At 40.3% G+C, this 18210-nt stretch overlaps 1 protein-coding gene across 5 annotated transcripts in view; it reads left to right on the forward strand.

Moving 5' to 3' along the window:
• Positions 1 to 6375: 6375 nt before the first annotated feature.
• PFKP (phosphofructokinase, platelet) overlaps positions 6376 to 18210 on the forward strand; it is a 41572-nt gene continuing 29737 nt past the window's right edge. For all 5 annotated transcript variants that reach the window (XM_062493923.1, XM_062493950.1, XM_062493932.1 and 2 more), the window contains exons 1-2: positions 6376 to 6592; positions 14424 to 14497. In XM_062493923.1, the coding sequence (XP_062349907.1) occupies positions 6508 to 6592; positions 14424 to 14497 (159 nt within the window). In that variant the 5' untranslated portion in view covers positions 6376 to 6507. The remainder of the gene's footprint in view (positions 6593 to 14423; positions 14498 to 18210) is intronic.

The raw sequence follows: 18210 nt of genomic DNA on the forward strand, positions 1-18210 counted from the left end.
ATTAGGCTTAGGCAATTTTTAGCCCTCTTTCAATCTGAAGACACCACACTGAACAAGAGCCTTTGAAGTACTAGGGTCACTGCACTTACAATAAAATCTGCAGTCATGTATCATTCTGTCCATCTGAGCAGTCTGTCACTAATGGCAGGCTGAGGTCTCCACAATCACCCAAGTTATTTTAAGCATTGCTGGAGCTGCCATTTTCAGGCAAGGTGCAAGTTCGCAAAGAAAACATGTACAATCTCTATTACAGAGTGAAATCTATCCCAAAGGTAAAATAATCTAATGAGAAATACATATCAAATCCATTGCTTAACAGCACAAATAAAAGCAATATAACTTAAACTTCAGCAAAACCATTTGGTAAATGAGAAGTTGAGTATTTACGCTGCAATGGATAACAAAGTCATCTATTTAATTCTCGTGCATTACAAAACAAACAGATTGTAAATAATAAACCACAAACAGTTTAGTTTTTAAAAAAAACTAAAATTCTCCACTATCACCAGAACCGTTGAATATTTGGGGGAACTGCTGCACAAACAAGTATTTTGAAGGACTGTATTCTTATTTCATCATATCAGTAACCATGTAACTACATTTATATTTCTTCAACTATACTGCCATATTAATTCTGTAAAATTCTATTCTTTGTGGAAGGGAACAACCGTTGTTATGTTTGTAAAACATCAGAGCTTACATTTAGGTATGAAGTTACACTAACCAGTCAAATTCATTAGAACAGACCATTACTAATGGTAGCATTTTTTTGAATATAGTTATGAGTACATAATTTTAAGTAGAAAAACATTCCTGTGATTTTTGGTTGTTTTTCTTTTATGTATAAAAATTATTCTCAAGGTCATAAAAAAGAGGAGACTATTGTCTCCTTGAGCAGCCCTAAGTTGCACAATTCATCTATATACTTTATCTCTCCTAGTTCTTTCAGACTTTCACCCTTGCAGTTATTTCCATCGATTCTGCGGAGGGAAGAAACAGAGAAAGCTTCAAGCCAAATTATCCATTTGGCCTCAATCCACATAAGCACTCAGTTGATGTATTCTGTGTTTGTGCCTTTTCAGAAACAAGTGGCCAAACATTATTCTTACCAAACTCTGTCAAGGCATACAGAATAACAAATATTCAGAGAATATATATATGTATATATATATATAGCCTAAAAATTCAGCACATGACTAGGAAGTGATGTTCAATGAGATAAGTCTTGCTTGAGTACATTGAAGCCTTCCTCCACAATCTGCTCACTAATCAGGAGGACATTTCCTGGATGGGGACACTTCAACACTCCTGGTGAAGTCCTTCCAAGGATTCACTAATTCAGAAGTACTGTACAAAAAGGATAATACCACCTATATTCAATTAGGGCATTCATCCAAAAGAAAGTTCTGCATTTTAGACAATGTTCTAAGGTTATTGTTCACACTTTTACACTGAGCATCAAAGTAAACAAACTTAATTTGAGAATTATTCCACAAATAGTAAGAATTCCCCTTGATATCCCAAGTTCTTCTGTGCTACTTAAGAGAAAGCTGCAGAACTACCACATTCTGAGAATACATGAGTAGTCTATATCCTTTTAATTCAGACTATGAACATGTATACCTGGCCCTACCCATTTCCCAATGAGGCATACACCTTTTGTGCCTCATAGTACAGCAAGTTTGCAAATTATCCTCTGGTGCCAAATAATGGCTCACTGTGGAAGCTTTCTAGGTGAGAAAGGCCTTCATATTCTCCTTCCCCAAACCTGGAGAAATACCTTAGTCAATCCTATGATTGATTAATTGTCTAATTAGCACAGTGTTTCCTTTTACTGAAGTGTTAGGCAGGTTTTGTTTGGTTTTTTTTTTCCTATTTCTGAGGATTTTTTAAACCTCTGAGCAATTATGATACATGTACGACTAGCATGGCTCAATTTTTCCAAAGAGAGTATATCTTACACAATGTATCTTTCACAGTAACACAGATCCTCTTTGGTCTGCAATAATTTTGGGTGGTATTTACTCAGTTGCAAATTTTCCTACCCAATAAAACACAAAGAAGAATGCATTTTTCAATAAAGAAGTGGACTTCACGTCACATCAAACCACAGAAAGATGAGTTTTTAAGGGTTTAGGACTTGATTTCCTTTTTTTCAATAATCAAAGTTTGAAAGTTGTATCACCTAGACATACATAGCATGTTGTTTGATGGTAGCACTGAGCAGTAAATTTAGGAGCTGGCAGCAGGAGGAAGGAAAAACAGTGACACATAATGAACCTATTGAGTGCAAATTAAAAATTTGCATGTGTCATTTAGAAAACATACATGAATTTACCATAAAATAAATAATATTGAGCCTGAAGACCACACTGACATATTTTTTCATATAATTACTTATAGAACATTTTCCATAAAACCCTGGAGGCCTCAAAATTATTATAAGCTGAACAATAGTTCTTGGTTTTAAAGCTATGTAACAACATTCCAATTCAAAATGTTTTGGCTAGGAACTAATTTGCTACTGCTTTATCATGTCTTACATTTAGATTCCAAGATAAAAACACAGTGGAAGAAATGACTTCTGCAAAATACTATTCAATCATTGTCTTTTTAATTTTAATTTAAAAAATTATAATTAAGTAAACATGGGAATTAAATTTGCGTTTTCCATTTACAGAAGGCCATATTCAAACACCATTAAAAACTCCTGTATTTTTATTTCAGTGGGAATTTACTCAATGCCTTAAATTTGTACCTAATGTTTCAACTGAAGAATAACTTAAGCAAATTAAAAGCAACAGCCATTTGGCATTCAAGAAAAGGTTGTAGCTCATGTTCAATACATTATTTTCCTTCACGATAAATATATGGTGATGTTTTACTATTCCTCACTGAAAACAACAAAAAAATTTCTATAGTTGACATGTATGACCAGGAAATACTGTAGTATGGGAAGTAGGGGAGTATTATGAAAGAAAACAGTTCTCTTGAAGAAATCACTGTCACCACCTGCTCAAAAATGATACCTAAATGATTTATTTGTTCATTCTTTTCAGCTTACCTGTGCATTCCATGACTAGCCTGCATAATTTTAAAATGCCAGAATTTCTGTAAATCCTTCCATCTCATTTTCTGTTATCTGCCTGGTTTTTAATAATACTAAGAAGCTGAATATTCAGAATTTATTTGTCTTTATGATTCATAAGTCTCATGAAAAAAAAAAAAAGACAGCTGAGCAGAAGAGACAACTCCTCCAAGTGCCTCAGACAAACCTGGAAGTGTGGGCTCATGTATCCTAGATGCCAGAGAAACCACACCCAAGAAAGGTGTAGCTGTAGAAAACTGCTTCACTTGGCTGGAAATCCATTCATTGAGTTCTGGTATTCATGCTGTAATCTCATTCTCTTCGGGCATAAATTGTCCAACCTGATTTCAATGGAAAATGCTGTGCCAAATGCAGTACTGGATATATCTGTGGTATTACACCAAGAAGATGAACTGTTCTATAGTTTAAAGCAGCACCTGTAATGGTGCTGGTGCAGTAAGGGGAGGTGGGTACCAATCCAAAGTTTGTTAAAGGATTTTTTAGGTAGTGATAAGATTCAAAGATGGGCAGATATGCTTGACCTATATGGTGCAGGGAACAAACAGGCCGTGTGAAAAGGATGCACCAGACCACCTGCAATGGTCAGTATCAGCGAGCAGTCAAACCCACCTGTCCTCTTCCTATTCCATGTAAACTGGTTCCATTTAGTATTACAGTAACAGGGCAATTATAGCACCTGATGTAGTGTGCAAATGACCTGCTGAGGCTTTATTCAGGTATGCACTTTCTGTTTATCAGTTTGCATATCTCAAGAGCCTATTCTCTTAGTGTCAGTTTGATTTATATATGTGTTCCTAGCTACACTAACAATATCCCAAAAAGCTAGCTGTTTTCCCCAACAATCTTCAACACTTAAGCCAGGCAGTCACTCGCTCCTTTTAAGATTATAGGCAATTGTATTGCTGGAAGATATTTACGTATATCAAGACAGCCTCAGGAACAAACAGTTCTACATCCATTCCTCTCCTCCCACCTCTAAAAACCTGACACAGCCAAAACACAATTCTTCCTTGACAGCTCTGCTGTAGAACAAGGAGTAGCTATAATAAATGATGAAAACAGTGAAATCATTAGCAGATTGTAATGACATGAGGGGGAAAAAATTAATCACTTATAAATTCATGTGTACAATAGAGCAATTGATGAAAAAAACACTTTCAGGAAAATGAGCTCTTTAGCTTTGAGGTTGTATTGGGAAGCAAGAGGGAAAAGTCTACTTCCAGACAGTGTGAATGCTTTAGCTACAACAAATTGCCATTTTTTAGAAATGGCTACACCAAACCAAACACAAGAAACAAGAAGTTGCTGTCTTTCTTAAAGTGTTCCTGAAATGATAATGGTCCTTGGCCCTTGATGCTAAAATAGTCATAATACTTTCTACTAGCAAAAGATCTCCCGATTTAACAGGTTTTGGATCAAGCCCCGAATCACTCAAAGACCTTAATTTAGCTTTTGCAGAGATATTTCAAATAATCTAATGTGATTTCAAATCAAACCAGAACCTTCTGAACACGGTGTGACTTCATGGATATTTATACACTTTTGTAACAGAAGTTCACCTTCATTATAACCTGTGACTCAAGACTTCTCTTCAAATTCAGAAAAGAATATAGTAAATTCCCTACAGATTCATTAATGTTCATGGTATGCAATCTATTTGTCAATGGATCATTTCTGTTGTCAAATTACACTCATTTTAGTCTCAGTGTAGATTTCCAAATGTGGGCTGCCCACACAGTAGGTAAAAATATCCATTTTCAGGTATGGCTTCAAACACTTATCTATGAGTAATTTTGACTGAACTACTCAAATGACTGTACTTCCACATAAGTGTGTGAAAGCTGACAGGATGAGCACGTGTATTTTTACGATGCGAGTTGTCTGTGATGTGATGAAGACATTGAATAAAACCAGTAATTAATACAGCAATTAAAATATAAAACTCGAGTCAGCATTTTGACGCTGTTCCTGACTCTCTCCCTGACTTGCTTTATTATTTTGTGCAAGAAAGCTGGCGCGATTCCGCAAATACTTTTAATTATGCAAAGTACTACAAACATCTGTAGACAAGGCAATACAGCTTTATTTACTTAAATTACCAAAACCGGCGCTCTTACTGTTTCTGGAGTACGCACGCTGCTATGATCAACAGAATTATTCTGCCAGCGTGATGTTACAATACAGGGAGTTTAAGAGCACATTGAAGTAGTAGCATTTATACTAACCACTCCCCAGGTAAAAGCATCAGTGCATTAACAGAACGAAGAGGAAGGCAGAAAAACTGCGGTTCCCACCCAGAGCAATTCCTCCCAACTGCTTTGCCTCTGTTGCTCTCATTTGACTCAAACTCCGTCTCTCAGCCGCTAGCACCCACAGAACAATCTCCTTTTCCCACCGGCGCCCGAACACCCACTGCGCTGCTGAGACGCCCCAGCGGGAAGACACACCTGAGGAAGCGTGAGAGGCAAGAACGGAGCTGGGGGCCTCTGGGTGTCCCTGCCCGCCCCCGGTGACACGGGCCGTGCCGGACGCCGGCAGGAGCCGACTGCTCCGCATTCCCAGCGGGAGCCGCGCTCTCCGCTCCCTGACGGAGCTTTCCGAGCTGCAGCCGGGCGGGCCAGCGAGCCCGAGCCGCCCAGGAGCCGTCCCGCTGCGGGGAGCCGGCACGCTGCAGGAGGATTCCCCGCTCGAGCCTCGGGCAGAGCCGTGAGGGCGCCGGAGAGCCCCCGCGAAAGGGAGACACGCGGCGTTCCTCAGCCGCTACTGCGGGGAGGATGAGCCAGCTCTCGGCGACACAACTCCCTCCCCCGCGCCGCCGCCGCGCCAAGGCGCCAGCCATGTTCCCGCATCGCCCCCACCTCAGGCGGCGGGGAAGGAGAAGGGGAAGGGGAAGGAAGGCGGGGAGGCGGTGCCGGGACTCCCGCCCCGCTGGGGCCGCGCCGCCGCCCCCTCCCACCTGCCCGCGCCCCGCGAGCGCCCCCGCCCCTCCCGCCGCGCTCGCGGCGCCGGCTCGGCCGCTCATTGGCCGAGCCGCCCGTCCGTCATCGCCGCTCCCGCGGGGTGAGGGGGCGGGGCCGCGCCGCGCTGCCAGCGGCGCGCGGGGAGGGCGCGGCGGCGGGGCAGGGCAGAGCGGAGCGGGGGGCGGCGGGGTGAGAGGAGCTCGGGGCTGCGGCTGCTGCTCTCCTCGCTCCGCGGTTTTTCCCGGGCTTTTGCACACGGTCGCCCCCTTCCCTCAGGTTTTCTGCGGAGACTTACCTGTCGGTAACCACGCACCTACACCGGGTTGCTCGGGCTCTCTTCCCGCAGAGGCCGAACGTTTGGTCCAGCGGAGCGGGGGCAGACCCCGGCGGCCCGGGGCTCTCTCAGCGATCGCCCGCCGGTGCCGCTCCCGCAGCGCCATGGATCACCAGCCCAAGTTCTTCGAGAACCTCTCGGGCGCCGGGAAGGCCATCGCGGTGCTGACCAGCGGCGGCGATGCCCAAGGTAGCGGCTCATGCCGTTTGCTCCGGGAACACGGGGAGGACGAGGGCAAAGAGCCGAGGGGGAGCTGCGGGCACGGTGGGGAATGGGGGCAGGAGCAGGAGAGGGCGAGGAGCCCCTGGAGGGCGGTGAGGGGCAGGAAGGAAGGGCCTCCCTGGCTGGCCCATGCGGGAGGCCGGGGGAGCAGCGTGGGCTGCTTCAGGGCTGGTGTCGGTAAGGCACATGGAGGGAGTGGAGAGAGGGCTCTGGGAGCGATTCACAGGGGATTGCAGTGGTGCTCGTGTTCCTCTTTCCGTGCTGGCCTTCGACCCGGCTTTCCTGCTAAGCGCATTTAAAAGATAAATATTTTTTTGCACGGCCTGGGCTCTTGAGGTTCCAACATCCCCTCACCCCGTCTTCCCCTCTCTGTTCCTCGCCACGTTTCCTCTGCCCCAGGCTGAGCAAGGGAGAGGGTAGAAACGCTGCAGTAACTTTTACTACCGGGATGTCTCGTTCTCTCGAGAGATGGTGGGCAGAGGAGGGTGAGGAGGGATGGCTGATGCCGGGGGGAGGGGGGGAGGTCGTGCCGCCCTGCACGGCGGGTGGGAGGCTTGGCTGCGCTGCTGGGGCTCTGCCAGCCCTCGCCTCATCTGCTTTTCGCTTCGTTTTGGCACCAGCAACACGTTTGTGTTCCTACCAGTGGTTTAGAACGCTCAGATGGTGGTTTACTCTCCCCCCGTAGGAATATGTTAGAAACGTGTCTCGCCTTCTTAAATCTCTTCAGTATAGAGGAAGTCGTAGCTGCTAGAGGATGGGGTGAACAAAAGACGTACAGACGTTGAGGGATGGGAAAGAAAAGAGGCTTGATCCCAATATACCTAGTCAAGAATCCATTTTTTCCCCTACCCTTTATTTTCCCTTTTCCTACCAGAAAGCCGTGATGGGTCCTTTCCAACTCGGCATATTCTGTGATTCTATGGTAATAGTTGGAAGTTGCAGTTAATTAAGATTTCAAACGCGCAATGCTCCGTGCAGTTCGCGAGGACTCTTACTCTGCTTACATCAGGAGAGTTGTTCAATGATAATTGCTTTTTAGCACTTTCTCTTAATTTACGGTTATTTTACTTTTTCGTCCCCCGGGAGTGTCTCGAGAGTACTTTCACTTAAAGAAGAAGCGGCATTCATTCGCGTTTTTGAAGAGAATTGAGGGGTGGGAGCCTCTCCCTCCTTCCTGCGTGCTCTCGGTGCTTCAGGGACCAGTCTCTCCCCAGATTTTACCCGGGGAGGTGCCCGGACCAGCCCGCGGCTGGGGCAGGCTCCCCTGTCCTCTTGCCCGGGCTTCCCGGCGCGTCCATGCGGTGGGAGCTTGCATGGACCAGCGTCTCTGTCCGCTCTCCCTGCCTCCCTCCCTCTCTCCCTCCCTCCGCCGGTGTGTACGTGATCCGCTGCGAGTCGCTGCAGATTCCGCCTCTCTGCGTCATCTGGGCTGGGAGAAGCATCTTCCCTCCCCCTGCCCGCAGGAATAACGGGGAGCCCCCGGGTTTACCTAGGATTATCCGAAACTCTAATCGGGATGAAAGGGATTTGTTGCCATCGAGGAGGAACATGTTGCAGTTCTGGAGAAAAAAGAAAAAAAAAAAAGGGAAATCGATGTGTTTAAATGGTTTCTCTTTTACCCCCTTGGTGGGGCTACACTTGTTGAAGTTTTCTCCAGTTTCCCCTCAGTGACATAAATTCCACTGCTAAATGATTCTAGGAGGAACTGATAATCAGAGCATCTCTGTCTTGATGGTCTGGTGGCCAAATAGCCATTTTAATTTAAAAGTGTGGCAGGGCACTGCCTGAAGCAGCAGTAGCATCCTCAGCAAAAGGCTGAGCCCTGCAACTTGCTTCCGTGTGGCTGGAGATTATATAATGCAGCAGCAGATGCATCTCCTTTTATAAAGTATTAATCTGCACTTGCCACTGTGTGAATTAAGGCATTTGAATGACTTGCAGTATCCACGGGTATCATCTAGGTTTTACATCTGGCAGATTGCCACAGAATCATGGAGGGTTCCAAATTAACAGCCTGTGAAAGCTGCTGTCTAAGGAGTGGGGTTGTCACAAAGACCAAAAAAAGTAAACTGGATGCTTTCCAAGCTGTTTCATTGGCAGGACTGTTTTCCTAACTGAAGAACAAGGAAATAAACCCCCCAGCATTTTAGAACTTGATCATTGCACCTGAATCACACACGGTGTATTACCATAACCCCTTGCTATCTTGGTAACAGCGGAGATGTGTAAAATAAGCAACCACAAGTCACTTTGAAGGTTAGGAGTTAAACAAGGAACAGAATGAGTCATGCCCTGTCAAGGTCATTTTCCCTTTGGAGGACAGAGTGCAAATGTGTGAGAGAAGTAAAGTCCTGAAGTACACACAGAAGGAAATGTGCTGTTGTTACTGCTATTTGAAAATAACCTGTTCAAGCAAAGTGTAGGTGAGGCAAACCTACTGACTCAGAAGTAGGCAAAAAAAATTCTAGCGTTAGGAAAAGAGTTTCAGTCTTCCATTTTGTTTTGTTTTAGGTTTGTTGGACACTAAAAGTCTTCTAAGTATATGTAATCCAAACTAAACTCACAAACGACTGAGTAGAAAAAACACCTGTTAAACACAAAGTCTTAATAGGTGCCAGTATTTACATTAGACTATAAGTCTGAGCATAAAATAAAATATACATGAAATTATTGTAAGGTGAAATTACTCCCTTTGCTATTACTTGTACTTCTAACAATTTAAAAGTAGAATTATGTAAATTGTACAAGTTTTTCTATTTATAGGGCATGTTAAGATTTCAGTTTCTTCCCTGCATTGATGCTATTTCCTTGAAAGTTTCATTTTTCTTTTTTGTTTTTCTACCTGTAGAATTTTAAAGACTATGAAATGTATATGTGTCATAATGGACTTTTTTTTTTTTGTGGAGTTAAAGAATTTATCAGTGATCTGTTTCTCAGGGAAGAAAGATCTCTGTTCAGTACACTTAATGCAAGTCCTAACTTGACAGTCTATCACTTCAGCTAGCCAGCTGTTAAATTGTGAACTAAAAATGTACTTTCCACCATAATCACAAGTACCTTGAGAGGCAAAATAAGTTCTGATGATCCATTCTCCATGGGTTGGTTCAGTTTCTGGACTATGTCTAAATTGTACTGGTTTCAGCTCAGGAATATGATTTAATAAATAAGGTTTAATAAGTCACGCTTCTCACTTTGTGGGATTCTCTGTCCCTTCTGCTTCAGATCATGAAGTACCCTGGTTGGATTTTCTGTGCGTTGGATTTTCTGGCTGGCCACAGACAGTTTTGGCCAGCATAGGTCACTGACGCTCGCACAGCCTCCAGACAGCCCATTCCCGCATGGTGGGAGGTAGGGCTCTGTGGCAGGAAGAGCCGTCAGGAAGCCGCTGACAGGAGGTGATTGTGCGCTCCTGGGGAAGGATGGGCTTGTGGCTACGGAGCCGCTGCCCAGCCGGCTGACTCAAGGTCGTTGTCTGTGAATAGGACCCTGTTTTTCAGATAAACTCAAAGATTCGGTGCTGAGGAGGACAGCATGAGTAAGGGATGTAATGGTCTGAAATATCGTAGCCCATCCTGCTGAAGTACGGAGCTACGTGTCTCTACATTCAAAGCATCTCAGGATTCCCGAAGTTCCAAGGCTTAGTTAGTAGTGTAGATATATCTTGTCCTGGTGACATAGATTGGAAGAAGAAGTCTTGGCACTGAACAAATGAAAAAGCTCAACTCCTTCAGCAAATACTGAATTTAAAAACAGCTTAAAAGGAGCCCTAAAGAAGCCTTTTGGATTCCAGAGTTTTGGAATACCACAGACCATGGCTGTGGAAGCAAAGATTTACGTATTTCTGCTCTTGAAGCATTACAGGCTGAGGACATACTCAGTATAGTAGTGCAAATGTATTGATACTGTCCTGGTGGCAAAATTTCTTTTCCCACCATAAGTTTCTCAGCTAATACAGTAAAAGAAATAAGTATTTAAAAAAGCCCTCACAAACAAACTAAACCCACACTCTTCTTGTGTCATCCAAATTAGTGTATTTGGTAACGCGTAGCGTTAGTTGAGCGTAGTCAGAAGGATTTTTGAATGCTAGCCCTCCCCAAAAGGCACATTTTCCAACTAAGACTAGTGCATGTAAATAGATGTGTATATGAAATACATATATATGTGTCTATAGATATAATATTATAAGTGCTATTCATACATAAAATTAAGGAATAGTTACTAATGGATGAGTGTAACTGTTTCAATGTATTTAATATTTTTGAGAAGGTACTTCTATAATTAGGGGATTCAGTGATTGAAACTGGTCTCCTAAGATTTTTACTTTAATTTTTAAGAAGGAGGTACATCTGCCATCTAGATGTTCTGCTGTTGTATATATTTGTGCAGTAGAATGTTCTAATACACTGTTAGTGTTCAGGAAAATGGTCTAATGCTTTCTTCAGATATCTAGAATAATTATTACGATTATATGCAATAACATCTGTAATGTAATTACAGACAATATAATTTTTAATATAATTAAAATTTTAATGTAATTAAATTTACTTTTAATGTAAATAAAACTCAAACTCAAGTTGTGTTTTAAATGATTTGTTCAGTTCTTGTATTTGACTGCTTCTCTTTCAGTGATTATAGGTTCTTACTGACATAACCATTTACATATTTGAATAAAGTCTTTCTGTTTGGTAATGTTTAGACATTTCCCTAGTAATTTTTGCTAAATAGTCTTTTAAGTCTGAATCTTTATTCAGGGTAGCATTGAAACATATGTGGTAAGTCATTAAGCCTGTGTTAAAGCCAATGTTTACCTTTAAAATTGGTGGCACTTAAGTATTTCTTGATGCTTGTCCAACATACATAGTTTTGATTTTGCTTTTGAATGGTTTATGTTACAGTTATTTATTTAAAGGCATGTCTCACTGACTAAAGCAAGGCAAACTTGCCTTAAACACAAACTCATGTAGAACCTCCTCTGTTGTAGTGGTACGTATGTACGTGGACCAGGATTTAGGCACAAGAGAGGGATACTCTTGGAGGCAGAGAGAGTCTCTGAAATAATTTAAATATTTCTGCAGTACTGTTTGTAACCCTGTTATGAAAACCAAGTGTTCCTTTTAAGGATGATTGAATAAACAAGATTGAGAAGGACAATAAATTATCAACTTTTAAATTAATTTGGATGCTATGTAAAGCCTTGAAAGTAGCTGCATTTCACTTAATCTTTGCTGAGTCCAACAGAGCAAAATAATTATTTCCCTCTTTCCAAGGCTTTAATGTAAAAGCAAGTGGTAATTCAGAAACATTTTTAATAATTCTTATATTATTAAAAAAATAAAATTCTGGTTTTACTTGTGGCTTTCTTCTGAAGCTGCTATTCTAATCCTATATGTTTTATCAAACTGCATTTATTATTCAGGACTAAATCCACAGTTAACCTGGTAAATCTCTTTTAAAGTAATAAGCATGGTTAATAACATTTCATGGTTATTACAGTAATTCACAAATACTTTTGTATGACTCCACAAATAGTGAATTTTTTTAGACAGTCCTACAGAGGCTTCATGAAATTTTTGTGTGCTTTTTCTTGAATTACTGCAATTTAGACAGCCAGATTGTAGAAGTTTAAAGCTGCAATGTGTTAACTGTATTTTGTGGGTATCAAATTCTAACATCCTTTAGTCCTCAGCCCTTCTGAAATGTAAGCCAGGAGCCTGCCAGTAGACAACCAAGTCCCTTTTTCTCTGTAAGGAGATAAAATATACAACATAAAATAACAATAAAATGTAAGTTACATAAACTTACAAAGTTGCAGTGGTAGTACTGGGAAGATGCTGTCTGTCTGTAATCTGTGGGACTTTTTTCCTTTTCATGGAGCCAGCAAATTGTGCATTTTACCTATTTTTCATGCAAGAAACATGGAAACTGGAAGGTCTTTACTAGGAAACTGTGTGGCTGTGTTAAGAATTTATATACAGACTTTCCACAGACAAACCAAACCAAACAACATCAACCTCCTCCAAGAAAACCCCAAAAGCCAAAACAGCACTGCCAAAATACCTCGGTACCAAGCAACACCAACAAAAAAGCCTCCCACACAACGTGTGCTTTAATAGAAACGAGCTGTGGGCTTTGGTGGAAGGAGTGCCTTGTGCTGAGTGTTCCTGTTTGTGGAAAATGGCAATGCTCTGATGAACTGTCAGTTTGGTAACATTAAAGGTCTTTGTCTCTGAGGGGCGTTAATTTTGTTATGAAAACTATTTCACTAGGGAGATAACTTCACTCTATTTAATCTGAGGTTTATCATGCTGACTTTCTTTTCATTACAGGCTGTCAGATGATGAGATTCTCTGTTTTTCTTTGGCATCATCCAGTTCTTAGTCTAAAGCTGTGCTTTTAGCTGTCTTGGCATTTGATGACTTTTTGCAGCTATGCCACAAGGCCGACTCTGGCTGAGAGAATTCTTGCTACAATTTCCTAAAACAGACCTTACATGAAAACACTGTTACTTGTGATTTTTGTCTTAAGTGTAAGTGGCATCCACACAAACAGCAGAAGCATATTTTTAATTTTGGCAAATTTATTTTTTTTGTTTGTTTCACGTTGAGCAGCTTCAGGGACTTTCTTGTGTAATTTCATTAGTAATGAATTTTTGAGAAACCCTCAGCCTGATTCTTTAGATTTTGTGGGAAAGGTAGATACTGTAGGGTTAGATCTTTGTGACTTGCTGGGTTATTCTAGTGATATCTCAGTTACCAGTTTTTTACATCTGCGGAGAGGTGAACACTTAATACCTATGTTGAGCAACAGAGCTTACCTGCTTTTTTGGATGTTTTAATATTAAATGCACCGGATTTGGAGAACTGATGCCTAGTGCTTTAGGTTGTCATCCTTGCATCTGTTTTTTACTGATGTGCCAAGACTGTCAGTGTAACCTAACTACTTCTCTCTTCGTGCTTTGTGTGATGTCTTATGTCTGTTTTAGTGGTATGGAAGCAATTAGTTGATTAGTTTTGGTAAGTTCCTGAATAATGGGTACGCTAATGCAGTGTCTGAAGGGATGAGTTATAACAGAAATTTATTTGGCCTGTGTAGAGGGACCAGTGGAACTTTCAGTGTTGCTCGGGGGGTTAAGTGTTCAACCATGGGACTTAAATGGAAGATTTTACAGGAGTATAATTTGTCAGATGTCTGTGAGCAGGGAATTCCAATCAGAGCTTGCATTTTTGGGACCAAAGTAGTGTTGGGACACATTTCTGTCAAATGAGTCAATGTAGCATTATTTATGTTAATTTACTGCTACTTTTATATTTTTAAATGAGCATCTGTCTAGGTCAACTTCGGGTCTACTCCCTGCAAAATGCTGTATATACACCTGTGTTATTTTGGAAATCCCAGAAAAACTGTTCAAATATAATTTCTCATTTGAAGAAGTTAAAGTTTAACTTGCTGAATGTTTTGTATTTCAGACTGAAAATTAACCTTTATTCCAAAATTAATTTACTTTGTTGTTCGGTAGCTGTAACTTTTACAATGCTATGTTGCATCAGCAGCAATTTAATCTCTGATTAACACACACACTGGTATTCACATAATTATTGTAACAAAGAATAGTTCTGAACCCTTCATGCTCATGGGCTGCTTGCACTGTCATTAAGCAAATTTCTGTTTTAATGGATGCTGGTCATTGTCTTTCTTTAGGAATGAATTAATGTTCCCTTTATTTTCAAGACACTGAATATTTTTGGTACACAGAAGTGCTGGATGACTATAACAGTGTGATTTTGCTTTTTCTTCCCAGGTATGAATGCTGCTGTGCGCGCAGTAGTACGCATGGGAATCTATGTAAATGCCAAAGTCTATTTTATTTATGAGGTTAGTTTTTTCATTCATTCTGCATTTTGTCTTCTAACTAAACTTGAGTTTTGGAGTGTAAATAGTATATATTAAAAATGTTGTAGGTGCCATTCCTTTTAATTGTGTGTTTTATTTAGTACTTTTTATTTTTATGGATATTTATGTCTCACAAGGTATATTCTAAAACTACATAATTTAAATATATGGAATTCTTTATGTGCCACCAAAGACTTCAAAGCAGAGAAAACCAGAGGTGGTTGTCACCCTCCAGTGAGCTACGTATCTGTGCACTTGTTGGATGTTTGGTCCCACTTATTGTACTTCATGAATATTTTCCTAAACTTGGTTAAACTGCTGATTCTTAATCCTTTGACTCCATTTTCCTAGAGTATAATAAGAATGTATCCTCGCCCTCATTTCACAGATTGCACAGCTTGGTTTTGATCAAGAGTACCCTGGCATTGGTGCCATCTTGCCTGGCTTATAGGTAGAAACTTGCAACTGAAGAAACTCAAGTAACAAACAAACAAACTAAAAAAGCCACATCAAAAACTCATTGATCCTTGGTCTGCCCTGACATCAGAATTTTGTGGTTGAAATTTGTAACTATATGTGCAGAAACATTGTAAATTTCTGTAGCAATTATGCGACCAGGAAAAAAAAAAAATGGGGCAAGTTTAATGTCAGTGCCAAGGTGAGGCTCCATGTATTTGTCTTCCTGGGAGACTGCTGCAGTTAGACTTCCTTATAAAGGGCACTTTCAGTTTTTATATAATTTTTGTAGATTAAACAGTACAGTAAATATATAGATTCTGTTCTCACTAGAATTCCTGTACAGCTCATCAGTAGTTTGAGATTATTACAAATATTAATTAAAAAATGATATGGGGGAAAGCTTGATAGGTCCCCAGTAAAGTCTTAACATTAATATAAAAATATGAAGTACTAGAATTCATAGGAATGCTCAGAAAATAGTTTTAGCTTTGTGCATGGCAAATAAAAAATTTATCTTTAAAAAGTAGCTGTTTATTCACTTTTTTTCCATCTGCTGGTGCTTATAGCTTATTTACTAATGAGATGCAAAGTATTGAAATGCAAATTAGCAGAGGACTGTGCTCCAAAATTCTTTCCTACTACTGTGCTCTACAGCAAGTTGCTCTGAATACTTAGTGTGTGCTAATTATGTGGCCAATCTCTGGAATTCCTTCAGTGTTCAGCTGTTCTGCCGGCTCACTGAAATGGGTCAGATACTTCTCTGGAAGTAAGGAAAGGCTTTGGACATTTTTAAGGCCAGAACTTGGATTTGAATTTATTTTTAAATTAAGCTTAAGTCAAGAATTGCCATATTTTTTCACCTTTTAAACATATTTGGTATGACAGAGTGATACATTTTGAGAGAAATTTGAATTATTAGTTTTTTTTCTGAACTTATAAAATAGCACTATTGAAGTTAGCGTGTTCCTGTGTTTGGCAGACTTGGCCAGTGTGAAGTCACATATTTCTGAATGAAAAGTGATGATAAAAAATAAGTCAGTGTTGGAAATTTTGAGTTTGCCACATACATTGTTTTCTGCCTTCAGTGTAACAGTAGGGTTTGGGAGGAAATGCACATTTCCAAGTGTGGGTTCTGAAAAAGGTCTTGCTTCTAGATTAGTCCATTCAGTTCTGTTTCCTGACGTACAGAACGCTAAGCTTTGTTCTTCTCTCCCTGGTGATAATTGAAATATGAAGTCAGTTTTCTTTCACAATGCCTACAAGTACTTCAGAGAAATAGGGTTGCAAGCATTGAAATGAAACAGCTGTTTAATTTTACCCTTTTGAAATGGGAAACAGATGAAGGTGACAAGTGTAATGAAAGTAAAAATCTTCTGAGACTCATCAGTAATGTTTCCTGTTATAAGCCTTTGCATGATGTATAAAGAGATGTATTTTTGGGTATAGTTTGAGTAATTTAATGCTTTTAATAAGGTGTTCTTCTGGGTTACAGTTTATTAAATGTGACTTGAGTGTGTTAAGCAAAGAGAATAATATATCTTAAGCCTACCTTTTGAGCATTTTAACAGGGCAAAGTCGTATTTGTATTGAAGCTGCTCTGGAAAAGTGAAGGAAAAACCTGAAGTGACCATATCCAAAAGAAGAAAAAAAAGTATTCTTATTTGGATCCAAAAATTGATCTCTATCTTAAAGGTCTCAGCCCTTTCAAGCTTACTTTGCTGTAGTCATCATATGCTCTATTTCTCCTGTAGCTATGTCTGTCATATGAACTTTTTTTGCACTGCAAAACCATCTGTCTTCTACAGCTGTGGCCAGCACTAGTTCCACATTCTAAGTGAAAAAGCAACTCTAGTTTTTCTAGCTCCATTTTTCTTCGTCGTGTGATGAGAGATTACTGAAATAAATGAATTTAAATTGACAGTGAATTAGATCTAGTTCGTTCTAATTCTAGCCTTTTTAAAATTGGTTTTACGAGAGCCCAAAGACAGGAACAGGTGCATACTGGAATTCATGGCCTATTTGGACTTCAAGTCCCAAAATGAAAACTAGAAGATAATTTATATAAAATCTATAATTTGTTATATTCATTTCTATAGTTTATATAAAACTTGTGAATTTATAGCTGTGAAATTAAAACCCCCTTTCATATCTTACTTCATTGAAGTTGGCACATTTCAAAGTTTTGCTGTTGCAAATCTGTACCTTTGCTCTGGCTTCACAGTTTCATATTTTATAATATTTTATTTTAATCTGTAGTTACCCTTCTTGACTATCATCTCATTATTCCACAAATCTACTCCAGTTTGAATTAAAATTTCAATACACATGAATACCCATTAATTTCACTCATGGCATGAAAATCTAGGAGCTGGAAGTATGTGTCAAGTATCAGGCTGCTCTAGGTGGCTAGTTAAATTTTTGTTTTTACTAATCAGAAGCTATAAAAGTCAGGTTGATTTTTGTTTTCTCTTGTTTTTCCTTTCTAATTGAGAATGGGAAGAAAAAGTGATGCCTCTCATTTATGGCAACTCATTTTAGGAACTTGAGATCTTAACTATTTATACAAATAACCTGCCCTTTTTCCAGGATTGAAGCACACACATGCGTGCTCTTGCTACTAAGCTCTGGAACTTTTAGATTCTTCATCTTGGTTAAGAGTCTTTTTCTCAAGAGGCCAGCATTGGGAATGCAATGGTATGGCAGTCATGGATTTCTGTGAGGAAAACTTCATGTCTTTTCTGTGGTGGTTTGTGCACTCAGTGACAATAGCATTTTACGTTGTTGAGTAGTGGCTAAGAATTCTCAGTAAGTAAACTCACATAACTGCTAAAGCCCCAGATGTCTTGCATGTAACAGAAGGTGGCTTGTTCTTTTTCAAAAGGTTTTGTCTTCAGACTTCAGGCTGGAAGCCATGCTTGCTCCTGCCAAGCTCTCCTGGAGTTGCAGTGTCTGTGAATGTACCCTGTGAGCATTGGACCCACAGAGATTTCTTCTTGTTCTTTGTATATTTAGATTTTGGGCACACGAAGGACTGAACATAAAATGGAGCTGATCTTCACAAACTGTACTTGCTGTATTTTTGACAGTTCGTTTTTTCCATTCTTGCCCCACAGTTTTAGTATCTCAGTACCCAAGCTTCTATATTTTTAGAATCTAAGTAAGAATTTACTTTGTTAATGTGAATTGACAGATTCCCACCCTCATATTAAGGTCTGTAGTCACATCTGTCAGTGATT

The sequence above is a fragment of the Cinclus cinclus genome, chromosome 1 (assembly GCF_963662255.1).
Source record: "Cinclus cinclus chromosome 1, bCinCin1.1, whole genome shotgun sequence".
In the NCBI taxonomy this organism is placed as follows: domain Eukaryota; kingdom Metazoa; phylum Chordata; class Aves; order Passeriformes; family Cinclidae; genus Cinclus; species Cinclus cinclus.